At 47.5% G+C, this 18,718-nt stretch overlaps 1 protein-coding gene across 2 annotated transcripts in view; it reads left to right on the top strand.

Moving 5' to 3' along the window:
- Window positions 1-15,966, top strand: part of STK32A (serine/threonine kinase 32A) — a 104,109-nt gene extending 88,143 nt beyond the window's left edge. Inside the window, exons 10-14 of one of the 2 annotated variants that reach the window (XM_075900287.1) lie at window positions 182-298; window positions 3,116-3,241; window positions 4,110-4,238; window positions 12,119-12,183; window positions 13,385-15,966. In XM_075900287.1, the coding sequence (XP_075756402.1) occupies window positions 182-298; window positions 3,116-3,241; window positions 4,110-4,238; window positions 12,119-12,183; window positions 13,385-13,475 (528 nt within the window). In that variant the 3' untranslated portion in view covers window positions 13,476-15,966. The remainder of the gene's footprint in view (window positions 1-181; window positions 299-3,115; window positions 3,242-4,109; window positions 4,239-12,118; window positions 12,184-13,384) is intronic. The other variant, XM_075900288.1, reaches the window with a different exon arrangement.
- Window positions 15,967-18,718: the final 2,752 nt, after the last annotated feature.

Raw genomic sequence — 18,718 nt, 5'->3', positions numbered from 1 at the left:
TAGTAATCTATTTGGTTCGATTGAGTTAGCCTCTGCTGTGACAGACTTTCAATGGTTCAATCTAGAGCAGCAATGGGGGGTTAGAGAAAGACACAAAGAGACTCTGTTTGGAGACTTTGTGCCCTAGGAAGATTTCCAAAAGATTTTTTTTAAATAAATGGTTTCCTTGTGTTTTTCACAGAGACCCTATCACATTCGCTCCAATTCTTCAACAAATGAAATTGCTCACGTGTTCAGGACAGCTACTGTAATGTATCCTGCTGCCTGGTCTAAAGAAATGGTGTCGCTACTCAAAAAGGTGAGGGCAGGTGGGGATCAGGATAACCTGCAAATCCTGCCCAGGTGAGGTGGCTCTTGGTGGCCTCTATAACATGACTAGTGGTCTCAGTTCAGTTTTTAATGGCAGATCCACACTGGTATAATCATTAGCTGGAAACATCTGGAAATACCTCAAGTGAATTTCATATTAAGATTCAATGTGTTTGATCATTGGTAACAAATACATATTACTTGCATTTTGGGTTTAAGCACAGTGCTTGCAGGGGGAAAATGTATTGAGAGTGATTTTTACTCAAGCTGCACATCATTCACACTCTGAAAGTATAGCTTTTGCACTGTCACTTAATACCATTCACTCTCTGGTTGCAAGCACTAATGCTAAAGTGGTATTTCAGGTTGTCAGCTTATTCATTACATTTGAGAAAGTGTTCTGATGGGTGTTATTTTAGAATGTGCTACCAGAAGTTCTTGCAGTCTTGAACCACAGAGCTTGAAAGACAGAATTCTGCTGGTACTTATGAGAGGGAGAGACAGAAACTATGGGACAATTTGCCTGTTTTGTAAGAACAAGTTTGGGACGACTACAGAAGGGCTTAAATACGGGATTGTCCCTTTAAAAATGGAACCTCTCGTAGCCTAAACCCATTTCCATTAATTATACCCCCTGATTACCACTCTAGCCAGTTTCTCTTGCTCCCCGATGCTAAGTGACTTCTTTACACTGCGATTAGCTGTCTTTTCTGGAAAGGTGCCTTTGTGAGCTGCAGATTCCAATGTCTCTGTTGTGTTGGAGACAGGAGGCAAATAAAATGCGAATACACATCGATTTTCAGTTGCGTTTGGTGGGGAGGTAGGTGAGAAATCAGCTCCAAGAACTTGAGAAAGTGAAGATGAAGCTGGTCCCACTGGGATTTTATTTAAACTGGATGGAGGGGGAAAAGAATTTCAGAGCTTTTCCATTTTTCTGAGTCTCCATGTGAAAGAAAAGAACCTGTTAAAACAGAGCAATGTGGATGATTGGTTCACACTCAAGGACATCTGGTGACATCTCGGTGGAAGCACTGCTTCACTTGCTAATAAGAATGAACTCGCTGAGTTGTTACCAAAGGAAAGTCTGCAGCTGTAGTCATGGAAGCAGCCCGGATGCCGGAGTCTGTGTTGCACGCTAGACTGGATGATTTGTGGGACCAGAGAATGGACTGACATCTCAGTGCTGTGAGCGCCAGGCCAGCCACACATTAAACCACTTGGCTTCAGATAAGATTTAAAAAGACCCTGCACTAAGGTGTACTGATTAGGGATGTTAAAAGTCAGTTAAACAGGTAATCATGTAACTGCTGAAAATCTCGGTTAATGGTGTTGGTTACACTCAGACAGTTTCCGAGGAGGCGGCTTTGCTGTGGGCTTGGCAGCATAAAGCTTAAATAAGCCTGCTTCCTGGGAACAGGTCCACCAGCCCCTGCCGGCTCAGCTTCTGGAGAGACGGCTTCCTTGCCACAGGAAAGCTGTCTCCCCGGGAGTTGGCTGAGTGTAACCAACACCATTAACCGATAAGCATCAGCTTATCAGTTAGACAGTTAGTCGGTTATACTCTGACATCCCTAGTACTGATCTGTAAAGCCCAGTTGCTAACTCAACCTTCTGGAATGGTGTTGGCGACTCTTACGGCAAAGGAGGTTTCTTGGTGCTTGTACAGGAGGGTGCACGCCTGGAGCCGCAATCAGGCTGTTCCACTCCTGCAATACAAAGGACGGGTTCAGGCTGCCTGAAACCTAATGAAGAATGAAATGTTAGCTAGGAAGAGGGAGAGGAGAGTGGACAGAATTAAGGTCCATGATGTAGACAAGGCGCTATATTGTGCCTGTAGGCGCCACTCCAATGCTATGTCTATCCTACCAGGTTATTTCAAAATAAATTATTTCAAAATAATAACTCCCGAAATGACTATTTTGAAATAAGCTTATTCCTCTTCACAAGCAGGAGCTGTTATTTTGAAATAACAAGTCCCTTATTTCGAAATAACGGGGTGGGCAGTGTGGACGCTCGCCTTGTTGTTTTGAAATAAGGGGAGTTATTTTAAAATAACTCCCCAAAATAACTCCCAAGTGTAGACATGCCCTAAGAGACTGGTTGGTTCATAAACTGCACCAAGCCAAGAATAGCCCTCTTTTAGGGACCACTCCCTCCCTACTTCCCTCATGCTCTGGGAATGGAGGTAATCATTTCCATAGACTTACACCAGCAACAAATTACATCACCACCCACACCAACTCCCCTCTGCTGGCTGCTGTGTTGGGGAGCAGGGGAACAAAGACTCTGCCCATTCCTCTCTCTTCCTACTCACTTCTGTGTGGTCTATAGTCAATAACAATATAACGTACATTTTGGTCTCACTGAAAGATGGATTCATGCATCAGCTATAAGCTTGAGTGGTGTGCGTGTGTATTCATGTATAAACACGGATTGTTGCTCTTCAGAACTTTTCAATTTCCTTAGTAACTACATAGCATTACTATTTTACAATCTGAAGCATTCCCCGGGTATTCATTGGATAAAGGAAATAGGATGAAGATTGTGGGATCAGTATCCAGTTATCAAAGGCAAAATTGGTACATTTTAAAAACTCAACTGGCATACCTATGGACATATACAGATTCACAACCTTGATTGCACAAAAATATCTGTCCTGTAGGCTCTTTATCAATATGGAAATCTGTAGAGTGTGTGTACATACACAATCAGAAGAAACAAACACACACCTGTACACACACTTTTTCTCCTTATTGTCTTCCCATGGCTCGGCATCTAATCTAATGTGTTTAATTCCCATTGCCAGTTGCTTGAGCCAGATCCCAAAGAACGTTTTTCTCAGCTGAAAGATATCCAGGACTTTCCATATCTGTCTGATATTAACTGGGATGCAGTCCTACAGAAGAGGATAATGCCAGGATTCATTCCAACTGTAAGTCAATTAAAAATAGTTTAGAATGTCTGCCCAATGTACTGGATTCTTCACTGCTTTGCACCAGATCAGATGCAGAGTATATTACTGCACATACTTTGCACAGGTATATATGACTGCACAAGATGCAAGGCAAGGAAAAATCCAGGATAAAATTTTTATTTTATGAATAAAACTATTAAAGGGGTAATTACCAAGGTTGCATGCTCACAATTTGTATTACTGTTACGAGTTTGTAATGTCTCATTAATTCTCTGTGTATTCAGAAGTGCTCATCTACTGCACATAAAAGAAACCCTGGATTTTCAAACCTGTGTGCAGAGAATTTAGTGGTCATAACCAACCCTGTAATAACAAAGTAGCATACCTACCCATGCTCTTGAGGAATCCTGCAGTAATAAACTACTGTGAGCAACCATGCTTGTGATCATTCTATAATTAAAAAAAAAACATGCCCAGCTTTGAACTCTCAGCTAATCTAATGTGTACAAGTTGATTCTTGCCAGCCACTTTAGAATAACAGCTTACCCTGAAAAATGACCACTGATCACAAACCAATGCATACAAGGAAGGGAGAAAATCGCCATTATGAAAAGGGGTACTCAAGGTTTCTCTTTGAAGCATCCAAAGGATCAGTATAAACAATGAATAAATTAGAGAGTGATTTTTTGAATGATGGAATTACCTTGACAGTGTCCTCCTAACCAAGAGGAGTGATAAAATATGTAAAAGGTTCAGCAGGAGCTCTGGCTATGTTATTGTTATTGGTTTATTCATTACAGAGTTATTTCCCAGGTTCCTTCCTGTGTGTAAGAGCCTGTTCAAGGCAGGGTCAATTCATCTAAGGTGACCTTTCTCTCCCCTATAGAAAGGTAGACTGAATTGTGACCCAACCTTCGAACTTGAAGAAATGATCCTAGAGTCCAAACCCCTTCATAAGAAAAAGAAGCGGTTAGCTAAGAAGGAGAAAGACACCAGCAAAAGCTATTCCTCACAGGTGAGAGAGAAAGAGAGGCAGGTTCCTACCGTCCTGGAAGTTCCTTTCTGTGCACAAAAATCTGCTTGGTATGTCATATGGCTGCAGCAAAATGCAAGTGTTTAAATAGTCTGTTGCTGTTGGGATGGCTTTGTTCACAACATCTTCCTGCCCTAGGGACAGGATATCCACCAGGGACAGCAGAATAGTGTAATATGAACATTAGCTTGTGCATTTCCTAAATTTCTGTCTTTATTATGTAAGTTTGATGTGACGTAACAGATTTTGCATCTAATTGTCTTTTTAAAACATCAGAAAGGGGAGGGGCAAAGGGATTGCCTGTAATGGCTAATGCTGGGATTTAAACAGTCCCAAGCAGCTCTGCATTTCAAGGACTGGAGTATGGGAAGAGCTAGTTTCTGACTTAGCTGTTGATACTGTTTTGCTGGAAATCAATCATTCACTGCAAGGCTGGGTCAGAGCGGCAGGAAATGGTACCGCTCCAGTTTCTCACACCTGGGCACAAGTCAGGAACATGCTTTGCAAGCAGCACTTCCAACATACCAGCGAACTCCTAAGACTCCCCCACTTTGTCAACAGCCAACATGACTCACCATGCTCTATTATGCAAAACTTGCAACAGGAGTCTCAGTGTGGACAAATCTTCATTAAGAGGTAGGATCAGACAATCCCCAGCCTCATTTTCAGTTGTGACCAAACTAAACAAGACTTTGAGTCTCCGTCTCCAGAAGCAGAAAGTCAGCTTGTAAGGCACCTAATGCACCACCCAGTTTATTGGTAATATGCTGAAGGCCAATTTAGGGTAGGAGCTTGTCCTCCCTTCAGTTCAGTCCTCTAAAAGGTGAAGTGTTTCTAAGGCCATGTTTAGATTAGAAAAATCGGTTGGTCATGATGACATTAGAAGGGAGCTTAGTGAAGTCCTAGAGTGAAATCCCGGCCCCACTGAAGTCTCTGTCAAATCTCCCAACATCGTCTGTGTGGCCAGAATTTCCCCCCTTAGCATAGATGCCAGAAGGCTTTGTTAAAGCTGAAGTCTCCCTCGTCCCTCTTCAATGATAAAGCTCTTCTCATTGCATAGCATTGGATTCTTTAAAAAAAATATTTTAAAGGTCAACTGCATGTCGGAGCACCTTAAATATTTTAGCATGGCCTGGGAAAGTAGCTCTTTCATTTACAAAACTGATCCTTTTTAATGCTCTTCATCAGTGGAAGCAAAAGCAGCCTGATGCCCATTCCTTCAGCATCAGCTGTGCAGAGTGAATTGTGCCAGCAGGCTGAGCATAGCCAGGAGTGTGGAGGTGGTAGAACCCTGTAGGACGTGTTGGGTTTTGGGAAAGCACAAGGAATGGGGAAAGTTTTGTTTTTTTTAAGGAAAATTTATTGAGAACAAAATGAAACCGTTGTTTCTAAGGAGGCTGGTTTGACTGACAACCCATGGCACTAAATATTGATGGCCTCCCTACATGAGATAATAGGTCATTCTTTAGACTTAGCTGTACCCTTCCCCTTTCTAGCACCCACCTCTTTCTTTGCTGTCAGGACTTTCTGTCTGATTCTCTTCTCTGCCTATCGCCTCTCTGCTAAGAGGCTTTTCTTTGTTCCCTCCAATCCCTCTTCCTGTTTTCTCCTTTTAAAGTCACAGGTTCCCAACACATACCGTGGACCTCATTCTTTTAGTACTTTAAAAGGTAGGACATGTGGGGTGGAAGGATCTGCAGTGATCATTTTTTTTGTCTCCCATTCCTTTTTGATGGGAGGACTCTGAGATCAGAGGTTGAGGAGGAATGTACTGTCTGGGCAGCCCTCTTCAGAGGCATCTTTAAATGAGATTATAGTAGTTCATAATCTCGCATGTGAGGAAAAACTGAAAATATTCTCCATGTAGACCATGGTTATAGGATTTTTTAGGTTAGTTTATGTCTGTTTTGTTGCTTTTATCTATGCATTTAGGACAGGCGTTTACTGACACTAGTTTTCATTCAGGGAGACCTTCATTGTTCGAAGCTGGCAGTAACAAAGCCCGAGAGAGCTCTGATGTTCAAATCACTGCTACTGAGTTAGGTGCATGGGAAGGAAGGTTCTGAGGATTGCAGCTGTAAGGAGGAAGCAATAGTTGAGCATAATGGTCAGGTGAAACTAGAAGCAAGATGGGAGGGTATGAATTCTTGGGGTTGCATTGAAATGAGCCTGTTGTACATAGCAAGGCAAGGTGCATTGTGGCTCACAACTTCGAGGAGTATTCAGTTGTGACAACTAAACTGCGCTCAAGCTGTGTCTCTTGACGGAGTCATGTCAGTGTCTGGCTTGTACCAATGGTTGCAAGGAGGCATCTGTCACTTTGCCTTTTACCGTGTGCCCATGACTGGAATGCAGCTGGCAGCCCAGTGAAATGTTCTGAGGTGAGTGAAGTAGCCAAAGCTATCAGAACTGATCTCGCCTAGTCAGTTAGGGCTTGTAAATGTTTTCTGTGCCTTTGGGGGATGTGTGTGTGTGGGGTTTTTTGTTTTTGTTTTGCTGACTATAGTCTTGCATGTGGCTGCTGATAGACAGTGATACGGTGGAGAATGTGCTGCACTGATCCTGGCCTGAGGCTTGTCCACTCTTCCATCAAACTTCACTGAGTCCAGGAAATAAGGCAGACTCTGGCATAGCTCCGTCACCTGGCCACCGCATAAGAGAAGCAGGCTTTCCGTACTGACTCTCTGCCATCCATCCTAGGTGCTGAAAGCCCTTGACCAGCTGGGACATGGTATCATTCTCCCCACTCTACAGATGGGGAAACCATGAACCGGGGCAAGGAACAGACCATTTTTGAGACAAGGCTGCACATAACTAACTGCATAATCTACTTCTATCGCTGCTGCTTCCCCACCTACCCCTTGTAGCTTTCACATGCTGCGCTACAGCAACCATTAAGCTGTGAGCTCTTCAGGGCAGGGGAAGTGTCTCCCTGTCTGTAAGGTGCTTAATGCCCTGAGGTGGTATGGTAATCCCAGTAGTGTGAACCTCCTAATTCTGTGCTTCTGACATAACATTGATCCTCCTTCTATCCCTCTAACAGAATAGGAGAGACGGTCAAGAGGGCTTCTGTGGCTGTGTCTAGACTGCAGGCTTCTTTCGAAAGAGCCTCTTTCGAAAGCATCTTTCGAAAGAGGCTCTTTCGAAAGAGCGCGTCTAGACTACAATGCGCGGATCGAAAGATCGATCCGCTATTTCGAAAAAGAGCGTCCAGACTGCCGGACGCTCTTTCGAAATTGAAAGCCACCCGGAACTGCTTCTGCCAGGGCATGGGGGCAGCATTTCCTTCCGGGTGCTGCCTGCCTGCCCTTTGCAGAGACGCGTGGTGAGAGGGACACTCCTGAACACCCGTTGCTCTGCTCCTGCAGCTGCCTTTGCTGTCCCTTGAGGAATTTTGCAAGGCATTGCAGTGCTTGTTTGGAGTGCTCAGCTTCCTGGGACACCCCAGCAGCTTTTTTCTTTTGAGGTTTTTCTGCTTGCAGACCCTTATTTGTGGCATGGAGCCAGAGCTGCCCCTGGGCAGGCGATGGCCCCACACCACCATACTGCAGCTGTTGCTGCATCTTCGTGAGACAATCATGAGGCTCCTTCCCGAGCTGGACCCAGACCAGAGGGACGAGGGGTTCCCCCGTCCGGCAGCCACACTGCCCTTGCCTCCGAACTTTTTCGTGGACAGGCGTGTTTGGAGGTTTGACACCAGCTCTGAATGGTGGGACCGGCTCGTGATGGAGATCTGGGATGACCAAGACTGGCTACGGAACTTCCGCATGAGAAAGACCACTTTCCAGGAGCTGTGTACCTGGCTCGCCCCTGCTCTGCAACGGCAAGACACCCACCTGCGGCCCGCCATCCCCCTGGAAAAGAGGGTCGCCATTGCCCTCTGGAAGCTGGCAACCCCCGACAGCTACCGCTCCGTGGGACACCAATTTGGCGTGGGGAGATCTACTGTCGGGGCCGTCTTGATGGAGGTAAGTCATTGTCTGGGGACAGTCACAGTTTGGGGTGGGGGGAAGGGAGACTGTCAGGAAGGGCCAAGTGGAGTGGGAGTGGGAGTGGGAGGGAGCTCCTCCACTCACCCTGAATTGTGTGTGTGGGGGGGGGGGGTTCTGAGGAGGGGATTCCTGGGCTGTTTGAGAGGGAAGGTGGGCGGTGGGTTCTCCTCCTAAGACATAAGGCACCCCTTCTAACACTTTGTTGTCTGTCTCGTTCTGCAGGTGGTGAGGGCCATCAATTCGGAGCTGCTCAACAGGCTCATCTGTCTACCGGATCTGGACAGCGTCATGGCCGGCTTTGCTGCCCTTGGCTTCCCCAATTGCAGAGGAGCGCTCGATGGGACACACATTGCCATCCGTGCACCGCCCCATCGAGCAGCCCAATTCATCAATCGAAAGGGCTACTTTTCTATGGTCCTCCAGGCCCTGGTCGACCATCGTGGACAGTTTTCAGACATTTGTGTTGGGTGGTCAGGGCGGGCACACGATGCCCGCATCTTCAGAAACTCGTACCTGTACCGGAGGCTTCAGGCAGGAACACTTTTCCCCCATCGCCAGTTTGCGGTTGGGGATGTGCACATGCCGGTGTGCATAGTGGCTGATGCCGCCTATCCCCTGATGCCGTGGCTGATGAAGCCCTACACCGGCCACCTGGATGTGAGCAAGGAGCAGTTTAATGCTCGCCTTAACCGGGCTCGCAACCAGGTGGAATGTGCGTTTGGACGTTTAAAGGGCAGATTCCGGTGCTTGCTCACACGCCTCGACATGGGGGAGACCAACATCCCCGAGGTGGTGGCCGCGTGTTGCGTCCTCCATAACCTCGTGGAGAGGAAAGGGGAGGCCTTCCTACCAGGGTGGGGGAGAGCTGCTGATGGCCAGGAGAGGCTCTTTGCCCAGCCCCGGACAGCTGCCATCCGCCAGGCTCACCGGTCTGCAGTTGGCATCCGGGAGGCCCTCCGGGAGCAATTCTCCAGTGGAGGCCACTGAGTGCACTGAGGGGCTTCTGCCTGGGGACTGGGCCCTGGCCCCCAATAGAAGCTTCCCTCCACAACCCATCTCCTGACCCAGTTTGGACACATCACTTACACCAGAGTGTGTTTCAAAATAAAATGTTCTCTTTACTTATTTAAAATTTTGTACATATTATCCAACAATGTGGCAAAAGAACAAAAATTTTTGTTGTTGCCAAACTATATACAATAAACAAACAGTTCCTTTAACCCTTTGTGTGTGCTTAATAAGTGGGGTGATGGGGGTCATTGAAACCTGGAGGGGGGAAGGGGACTGGAAACCTGGAGGGGGGAAGGGGATCAGGTTGAACGGGGCTTGGCAGATTTCCCTTTCCTGCCTGGGCCTCGTGTTTGGGGTGCTCCCCGGCTACGGGATCGGGTGATGTACCTGTTGGTTGGCTGGCTGCTGGGGGGCTCTTGGGACGTGGAAGCCTGGGGGAGAGGAGGGCCAGGGGGAGAGAGGGGCTGGGGAGCTGGGGGGGCTGGGGGAGAGGGAGGTCCAAGGGGGGAAAGGGCTGCTGTTGTGGAAGGGGTGACACAACCTCACTGTACTCACCTGCTGCTTCCTCTCCCGCGCCAGATGACGCCTGGGAGGCCTCAGAGGTCTGGGTCACTGGCTCCAGGGTGAGGGTCGCCGTCTCCTCGGTGTCCTCCTCCTCTGGGCCCATGTCCCCGTCTCCAGAGTGCTGTAGCTCCCGCTCTGGAGCGTCCACCACCGGGTCTGCCAGTCCGGACTGCACGAACCTTCGTGGTGTGCGTGCTTCTGCACTGCCACCCAGGATCTGGTCCAGCTCTGGGTAGTAGGGGCAGTAGTGGGGGGCTGCCCCAGAACGGGAGCTCTCCTCCCTGGCTTTGGCGTAGCCCTGCCGCAGCTCCTTCACTTTGGAGCGCACCTGGTCCTGGGTGCGGGGGTAGTGGCCCTTCTGGGCCAGGGCTTCAGCCATGCGGCCATAAATGTCGGCGTTTCGCCGCCGGCTTTTGAGGGCCTGTAAGGCCTCCTCCTCTCCCCACAGCTCCAGCAGGCTCTTGATCTCTGCGCCGGACCAGGATGGTGCCCGGCACTTGGAGCCCTTGGCTGGGTCCCCAGAAGGCTCGGAGGAAGGGCCAGGACGCTCTTGGGGCTGTGACATGCTGCAGCAAGGTCGCTGTGTGCTCTGGCTTCTTGTCTGCAACAAGTGGCTGTGAGGGTGCGCCTGTCCCTTTAAGGAATGGCTGCAGCCAGGAACCACAGACGTGCAACCCATGGCCCAGATTGTCCACCAGGGCTTGTTCCTGGAGGCCAATTCTTTCGAAAGAAAGGGCTCCCCCCGTCCAGACTCACGTTCTTTCGATGGATCTCCCTCGAAAAAGGCGTTCTTCCTCGTGAAATGAGGTTTACCGCCGTCGAAAGAAAAGCCGCGTTCTTTCGATTTAATTTCGAAAGAACGCAGCTTGAGTCTGGACGCAGGGAAAGTTCTTTCGAAAAAAGGGTACTTTTTTCGAAAGAACCCCTGAGTGTGGACACGGCCTGTGTGTTTTCAGCTCACTCCCCCTCTGCACAGTGTTTCAGATGACAGGTAAAACGGAGGCCTCAGTCCTTATCCTTGTGAAAGATCCCAATGGCACGTTGGGCATATTAAGGAGTATCAACCCATCCGCCTAGGGGAAATTCTAGTTTGGGGATTGGATTTAACTTTTTGACAACTTCAGACGCCTCCTGTACAATCAACTGTTAAAATAATGATTCCAGCTTCCTGCCGCAAGCAGTTGTGTAGTTTTGCTTGTATGGTTCAATCATGCACTCTATTTCCCTTCCCTAAAAGTGCATGGGAGGTATTTCTGCAGTGGATGAACAGCACATTGGGTTCATCACAGCATTAACTCAAACAATTTACACTTAACTTCTTTTATAATCTTCAGAGGGGTAGCTGAGTTTGTCTGTGACTGGAAAAACTTAAAACACAAATAGTCTTGCACAGGGGCGGCCCTAGCTAGGGTGGCCCTAGCTGCCAGCAACTGAGTCCCTAGGCGAACCATGCAATCGGCGCCCCCACCTCCAAACCCCTTAATGATATTGCGCCACCATTTGGCACCCCATTTAACTTGGTGCCCTACGCGACCACCTAGTTCGCCTATATGGACGGGCCGCCCCTCGTCTTGCAGCACCTTAAAAACTAACAAAACATGTAGATGGTATCATGAGCTTTCGTGGACACAATCCACGTCAGTGCAAGACTATGTTTTTTTTTTTAAAGTTTTTCCAGAAGTGGATTGTGCCCACGAAAGCTCATGGTACTATGTACATGTTTTATTACAGGTGCTCAGAAGCTTCAGAGGAGTAACCGAGTTAGTCTGTAACTGGAAAAAACTTAAAAAACAACCAATAGTCTAGCATCACCTTAAAGACTAACAAAATATGTAGATGGGATCATGAGCTTTTGTGGGTTGTGCCCACGAAAGCTCATGATACCATCTACATGTTTTGTTATTTAAGGTGCTGCAAGACCATTGGTTGTTTTTTAAGTTTTTCTGACTTCTTTTATGTTTGCCTAGCATGAGTGAGGGGAGCCAGCTACATAGTAAGTCTCAAGTGTTTATAATACCCTGCGTCCACAACAGTGCTGCCCTCCTTTGTGTGTGGTGCTAAGATTTCTGGGGGCACATCTCATGCTTTATATAGATGCGATAAACTGAGCTCACCTCTGAATCCGCACTGGAGCCCTTCTGTGAAGGAATAAGCACTTCTGATTGCCATTCTTCTACCTGTAGAGGCAGATGCCTATGCCTAATGGATCAGAACACTTCAGACATAGTCCTGTATCAGTTGTGAAATCTAACTGGCCCCTCCTCTGTCTCTTTTTTTCTTATCTCAACACTGAAGGGCTGCCATCTTCAGAAGCACCTGGAGTCTCTCCAAAGGGACTTCATTGTTTTCAACAGAGAAAAGTAAGTAGTGACTTAGGAGAAGTGGCCCGCTCTGGCAGGCTTTTCAGAGTCTTAGTAAGACCTTTGACAGAACTCGCTCTTCATCGGCCCAAACCTCTATTGGGTTCTAGTCTGTTTTTCAAAAAAACTGTTGAAATAACAGTGGAGAGGTTCTGAAGGGGAATGGAGGTGGCATGTTTACTAATGAGTTAAAGGGTAAGGCCCAAAGTACTGAAAACTGGAATCCATAGCTACCTAAATTCCTAATGAATTTGGATAGACTGTTGTCAGAGATTGCATGGGATGTTCCCTGATGTTTTAAGTAGATTTCATTCTTCATTCATGCATGTTGAATCATATAAATCTCTCCAAATAGGAGACAAAGCTAAGGAGGAGATAACCAAATACTCAGGAGTGTGCTCTAGCTTCATAAACACTGGAGTGGAGCCTGCCTCCCAGTTCAATTCATTAGCCACAAGAGCACAGCACGACCAGTTGTACCACATCTAACCAAATCTCTGCTATTACGAATAACCCTCGTCATCTGCTACAGAGCTAAATCTAGAGCCTAGTGTTTCTTAAATGAACGAGAAGTGAAGTTGGAATAAATTCCATACAAATGCACTGAACGTTAGATGAAATGAATATACCAGCCCTATGATAGTCCATGGAAATTCATATCATTGTAAGGGCGCTGTGACACTTGGTCATACAAGCAGAACCCAGGGAAATCCAATTCTGCTCCTGTAAGGAAGTATTGCTCATGTGAGCAGGGGTTGCAGGAATAAGCCCAACGTTTATGACCCCTCTGAAGGGATGAAAAGAGCACTATGAAATGACCATACTTGGTCCACCCAGGAAGCGGAAGAAAACATGGTAGGTTTACTTAGAAAATGGGGGGGGAGGAGAAGGTTGCTGATATGAGTGTGCTCTGTTGCACTGTGGTAGCAGAAATGCTCTACCCAAAATGCTGTAGCACTCATTAGAGGAGAAATCAGTTGAAATCAACCTTGTGTTGCCCTGTTTGTGTTTCCAAGGGTTCACTACACACTTTCACCCATTCATAGAGCTCAGTAAATTGAACTGGGAGGCAGGCTCCACTCCAGTTAAGAATTGACTGGTACAATTCACCACCAACTTCCTGTGTAAGAGTCATAGGCTGCTGCCTCATGCTGGCTTTCTTCCTTGGGTTTTGACTTTTTTTTTTTTTTTTTTTTTAAAGGATGAGGAAACACCACAATGAAATCCAAGAGACTCTAACTCTGGCACAAACCAAAGACACGGAAGAAGACAGCCAAAACAACAACCTTTGAGCTCACTTAGTGCCGCCCTGTTTGTGTTCCCGAGGGTTCACTGCACACCTTCACCCATTCATAGAGCTCAGTAAATAGAATTACTCACTGATAAAAGGACAATGCATATACCCCAGCAGAGGACTACTAAGCCAGACCTTTGTGCACCCTTCCTTTCCTCTTTCCACCAAAGGTCAGGTGGATACAGGGGACCAGGGAGAGGTCGTTAGTGGAGGCCCTGCAAATAACCTGCCGAAATAAACAAGGGTCAGATCCTCCTTTTTCTCAGGAGCCTGACTGCAGATAGGAGGAGCTTATGCTAGTGGGGAGATGCACATTTGGCTAGGGAGTGCAAGTCTGAGCTAGGGCTCAGTTGATTGCCAGTGGGAAGCAACAAAAGGGTATTTAATGCATAATTAGGTCGATGATGTAGAATCAATGGTTAGAGATGAGCTGGCAGCAGAATCACAGACCCAAACTCTGGGGTTTAGATTTCGACACAAGCCTCACTGCTTTGACTAATCTTTAATTGTTAGAGGCAGAAGGAGGCTGCTCTAAACTGCTGGGCTCATATTTAATCTGCAGCGTAGAGAAGACAGGATCTTTGCATCCAGCAAGGTCTTTCAGTAATAGTTCTTCAGTCTGTGGTAGAGAAGTTATTGTTCTTTAATATGGGAGAAAGGCAAAAATTGTTTCCTGTGTTTCTCTTTTGCTGTCTCTGAGTGACACTTCCCTAACCTTATGCTGTTGGGCAGGGCTGGCTCAGCAATGGCTAAGAACATCTATCTGACCAATGAGGACTGAGAGGGAATCTACTAATTTGGATCAGATTAGGAAGAGGTAGCAGCTTTGCATGTCTAGGCTATGTCTACACTGGCAGGTTCTTGCGCAAGAACATCTTGTGCAAGGGTTCTTATGCAAGAACTCTTGCGCAAGAACACGTCTACACTGCCATGTGCTTTTGCGTAAGAACGTCCATGGCAGTGGGGTTGCTCTCTTGCGCAAGAAAGCTCTGATGGCCATTTTAGCCATAGGGCTTTCTTGTGCAAGAAACCTCTGCCGCGCATCCCCACTGCCCTCTTGTGCAAGAGCGCTTACACTTGTTAGACAAGAGCGTAGCTCTTGCACAAGAAGCCCTCTCTTCCCACGCTTCACTGTAAATCTTCTTGCACAAGAGTCGGCGGGCAGTGGGGATGCTCTACGGAAGAACGTCCGTTCTTGCGCAAGAACCTGCCACTGTAGACATAGCTCTAGGGTATGTCTACACTACAGAGTTCTTTCAGAAAAACGGACGTTTTTCAAAAAAACCCTCATTTCCACAATGCAATCCTGTTCTTTTGGGGAAAAAAATCAAAAGACCAGAGGGGTTTTTCCGATATTGGTAAACGTCTTTCTACGAGGAAGAAGCCTTTTTCGAAAGAACTCTTTTGGAAAAAGGCACGTATGGACAGGGAAAAGGGAGTTCTTTAAGAAGAAGAGGAAAAAGCACAGGTGCCCTGGTGGCCACTCCGTCCATAGTAATCACAGCTTACATGCAAGATAGTGTCCATTCAGTGTGGACTCTGTGTCGAAAAAGCAGATCACTTTTTCGATGTGCTTTTGCAGTGTGGATGGTCTCTTTCGGAAGCAGATTTTTTGGAAGATCTCTTCTGGAAAAGTTTCTTCCAAAAGAAGCCTGCAGTTTAGACATAGACCCAGGGTGGACGGTTCATTAGCCTCAGCAGACGCAACTCCATTGAGTCACATGGCGTTAGAGCCCTTTACACCAGGGCTATGTCTACAGTGTGCTTTCTTGTGCAAGAACATATGCAAATGAGGCACGGCAATGAATATAACCGCGCCTCATTTGCATACTTAATGAGCTGCCATTTTGCACAAAGGGCTTTTGCGCAAGAAGGAGCAGTCTACACTGCTCCTTGCGCAAGCCCCCACTCCTCTTGAGCAAGAGCCGTTCTGCCTGAAAATAAGCGGCAGAATGCCTCTTGAGCAAGAGGGGGGTTTTGCCAAGAAGGAGCAGTGTAGACTGCTCCTTCTTCTGCAAAAGCCCCTTGCACAAAATGGCGGCTCATTTGCATATGTTCTTGCACAAAGAAAGCGCAATGTAGACGTAGCCCGGGGTAAATTTGGTTATGCATTGTTACGTGTGATAAAATGTCAGCTTTGTAGCTTCAGTTTCCCTTTCACAAAGGAATTTGACCTAAACATTAGGAACTAAGCAGCCACAATTCCCAATGGTAACTGCACCAACTTACACCAAGGGTGACACTGGCCGTAGCATCTGGTTTATAATAATGCTGTGAATGAATGACACTAGCTTTCTCAAGAATCAAGCCCGAGTTCTCACCTTCTAGTTTTACCCTCACTGTGCATTAAACTGTCTCCCATCTACCCAAATCCCTTTGTATCGCCCTGTGACTTCCTTTCTCTCCATCTGTATCTGAGTAGAAGTCTGAATAAAAAGAAGAGCTGAGACTCCTTCCCAGACTATCAAAAGCCAGTGTCGTTTCTGAGGTCACTTGCATGTCAAGCCAAAGTGTGAGTTTCCACGGTTGTAAGCCAATTGGGAATTTCCTTGACTTTTATTTTCAATGTGTTTTTTCCTTCACAAAGCTGAACTTTAAAAATTCTACAGGCCCCTGCCACCTGGAAGCAGGTCTTAGTTCCAGTCCCTGATACATTCAGAAAACTTGGGAAAGAGCCATCCTGGCTTCACAAACTTAGACCACTTAGAATCATAGAATACTAGGACTGAAAGGGACCTCGAGAGGTCATCGAGTCCAGTCCCCTGCCCTCATGGCTGGACCAAATACTGTCTAGACCATCCCTGATAGACATTTATCTAACCTACTCTTAAATATCTCCAGAGATGGAGATTCCACAACCTCCCTGGGCAATTTATTCCAGTGTTTAACTACCCTGACAGGAACTTTTTCTTAATATCCAACCTAAACCTCGCTTGCTGCAGTTTAAGCCCATTGCTTCTTGTTCTATCCCTAGAGGCCAAGATGAATAAGTTTTCTCCCTCCTCCTTATGACACCCTTTTAGATATCTGAAAACTGCTAGCATGTCCCCCTTCACTCTTCTCTTTTCTAAACTAAACCCAATTCCTTCAGCCTTCCCTCATAGGTCATGTTCTCTAGACCTTTAATCATTCTTGTTGCTCTTCTCTGGACCCTCTCCAATGTCTCCCCATCTTTCTTGAAATGCAGTGCCCAGAACTGGACCCAGTACTCCAACTGAGGCCTAACCAGCACAGGATGATGCTTTTTACAGTTGCAAATGATTGATTAGTGAGCCATCTTGTGTTCAGGCAAGTGGGGTGGTGGTGTTAGGTTTTGGTGAATGCAGTTTATCCTTCTGTATTAGGAAGCAGCTGCCCTGAGTGCTCACCGAGGCCTCGCTCCAGACCATGTGAGCCTGCATCAAATTGAAGTGAGCTAGCTCTCAGGGAGCAGGCAGGAAATAAAGTCATAGTCTCAGTTCCACTGATAGACAGAGGCAGCATGCTTGTAGAAACACCCTGAGCCCTCCCCTGACCTCCACCCAAACGCCATCTATCTGACCTGTCCAAGTCTCTGGGAGGAGGTTTGGGTGTGAGAGGAGTGAAGGCTGTGGGTGGGGGGGGGGAGTTTGGGGGTTGGGTGCAAGCTGTGGTATTGGGGTGGTATTGGGGTGCAGAAGAGGGTGCAGTTTCTGAGAGGGAAGTTGGGTGCAGTAGGGGTGAGGAACTGGTGGGGATGACTGTGGGAGGGTGAAAGGTCTGGGAGGGAGTTTGGGTGCTGGGTGCAGGTTCTGGGCTGGGGCAGAAGACAGGTACAGGAGCGAGGGGTCAGGCTCTGGGCAGGAATGTGTGTGGGAAAGGGTCTGGAGTGTAGCTTCTGGGATGGAGTCTGTGTGGGCTCTGGGCTGGGGCAGGTGGGGTGCAGGAGATGGTGAGGGGTGTAGGCTCTAAGAGTGAGTTTAGGGGCAGGAATGGTGGAGTTGCAGGCTCTAAGAACAGGTTTAGGGGCAGGAGGTGCACTCTCTAGGAGGGGTGCTTACCTGGCAGGAGCTCCTAGGTGGTGTGGGGAGGTAGGGGATCTCTGTATGTGCTGCCCTCAGGCATCACTCCTGCAGCTCCCATTGACCATGGGGTAGGCAAGGCAGGGGCAGCACATGGAAACACACACACCCTGCCCACAAGGACATGCCGGCAGCAGTGCAGAACTAGCAGGCAGGAAACCACTTTCTCTCTGCTGGATTGCTGGTGGTGGTAGGCAACTCTAGATTCCTTTTAAGCCCATGCCCTGGGGGAGCTAGGCTGACTGGGGGAGAAACCTGCCCCGAAACTTTGCTAGAGCAGTGCCCCTGGGCCAGGAATATACCTGGAAACCAGGGCACAATGGGGTCATATAACTCATCAGCCATCCTGATACTTTAATTCTAGAGCCTTAGATCTCAGCACCAGAAGGGGCTGAGCCACTGTTCCTTAAAAAAAAACCCTAACAGTCTCCTGCTATATATAAAATAGTCCTGGGTAGGCAGCAGGAATTCAGCAAAGGACTAGAAGCCAGTTGCTCACTGCAGCATGGCTTTAGGAATAGATTACTTTTGATACCTTTCAGCCACAGCTCTTCCCTAATGGGGCCACTGGGATCTAGGGGGAGTGATCAGTGTGCCGCATTAGAAGTAGCTGCAGTCATGGCGAGGGATGTGAACGACTAGTCACCTATCCAATAAGCAAATGTTTATCGGATAGTCGGCACACTAGCTGATGAGTTTCTGCCTTCCTTGCTGCCTATCAGAAAGAGGCAGCAAGGGAGATTAGGGGTGTTTCAAAGCGGCAGCACCACATGGAGCCTGGGGCCAGACCCTGGACTCTACTCAGCGCTGCTGCTTTGAAATGCCATGAGCAGCCTGGGGCCAGCTGGGAATCCCCAGCTGGCTCACAGGCTGCATGTGGCATTTCAAAGTGGCAGTGCCACATAGAACCCAGGGTCAGCTGGGAACTCCCCTGCTGACCCCATGCTCATGTGGTGCTGCTGCTTTGAAAAACCATGGGGAGCACACGGAGGATTGCTTGAGTCCCCTGCTGGCCCCATGTTCCCCTCAGCACTTTTGCCTTTGAAGTGCAGCAACAACCCTGGGGCACCCTTATTGACTAATCAAATAGTCCATGCAAATTGCATTGACTATTCAATTACCCGATTGATTGAAATTTAACATCCCTAGTCATGGCACTTTCAGCTTTTAGTAGACAAACTCTCATATTGGAAGGGTCTAC

Source organism: Pelodiscus sinensis, chromosome 17 (genome assembly GCF_049634645.1).
Source record: "Pelodiscus sinensis isolate JC-2024 chromosome 17, ASM4963464v1, whole genome shotgun sequence".
Classification (NCBI taxonomy): Eukaryota; Metazoa; Chordata; order Testudines; family Trionychidae; genus Pelodiscus; species Pelodiscus sinensis.
This window is presented reverse-complemented; position numbering and strand designations above follow the sequence as displayed.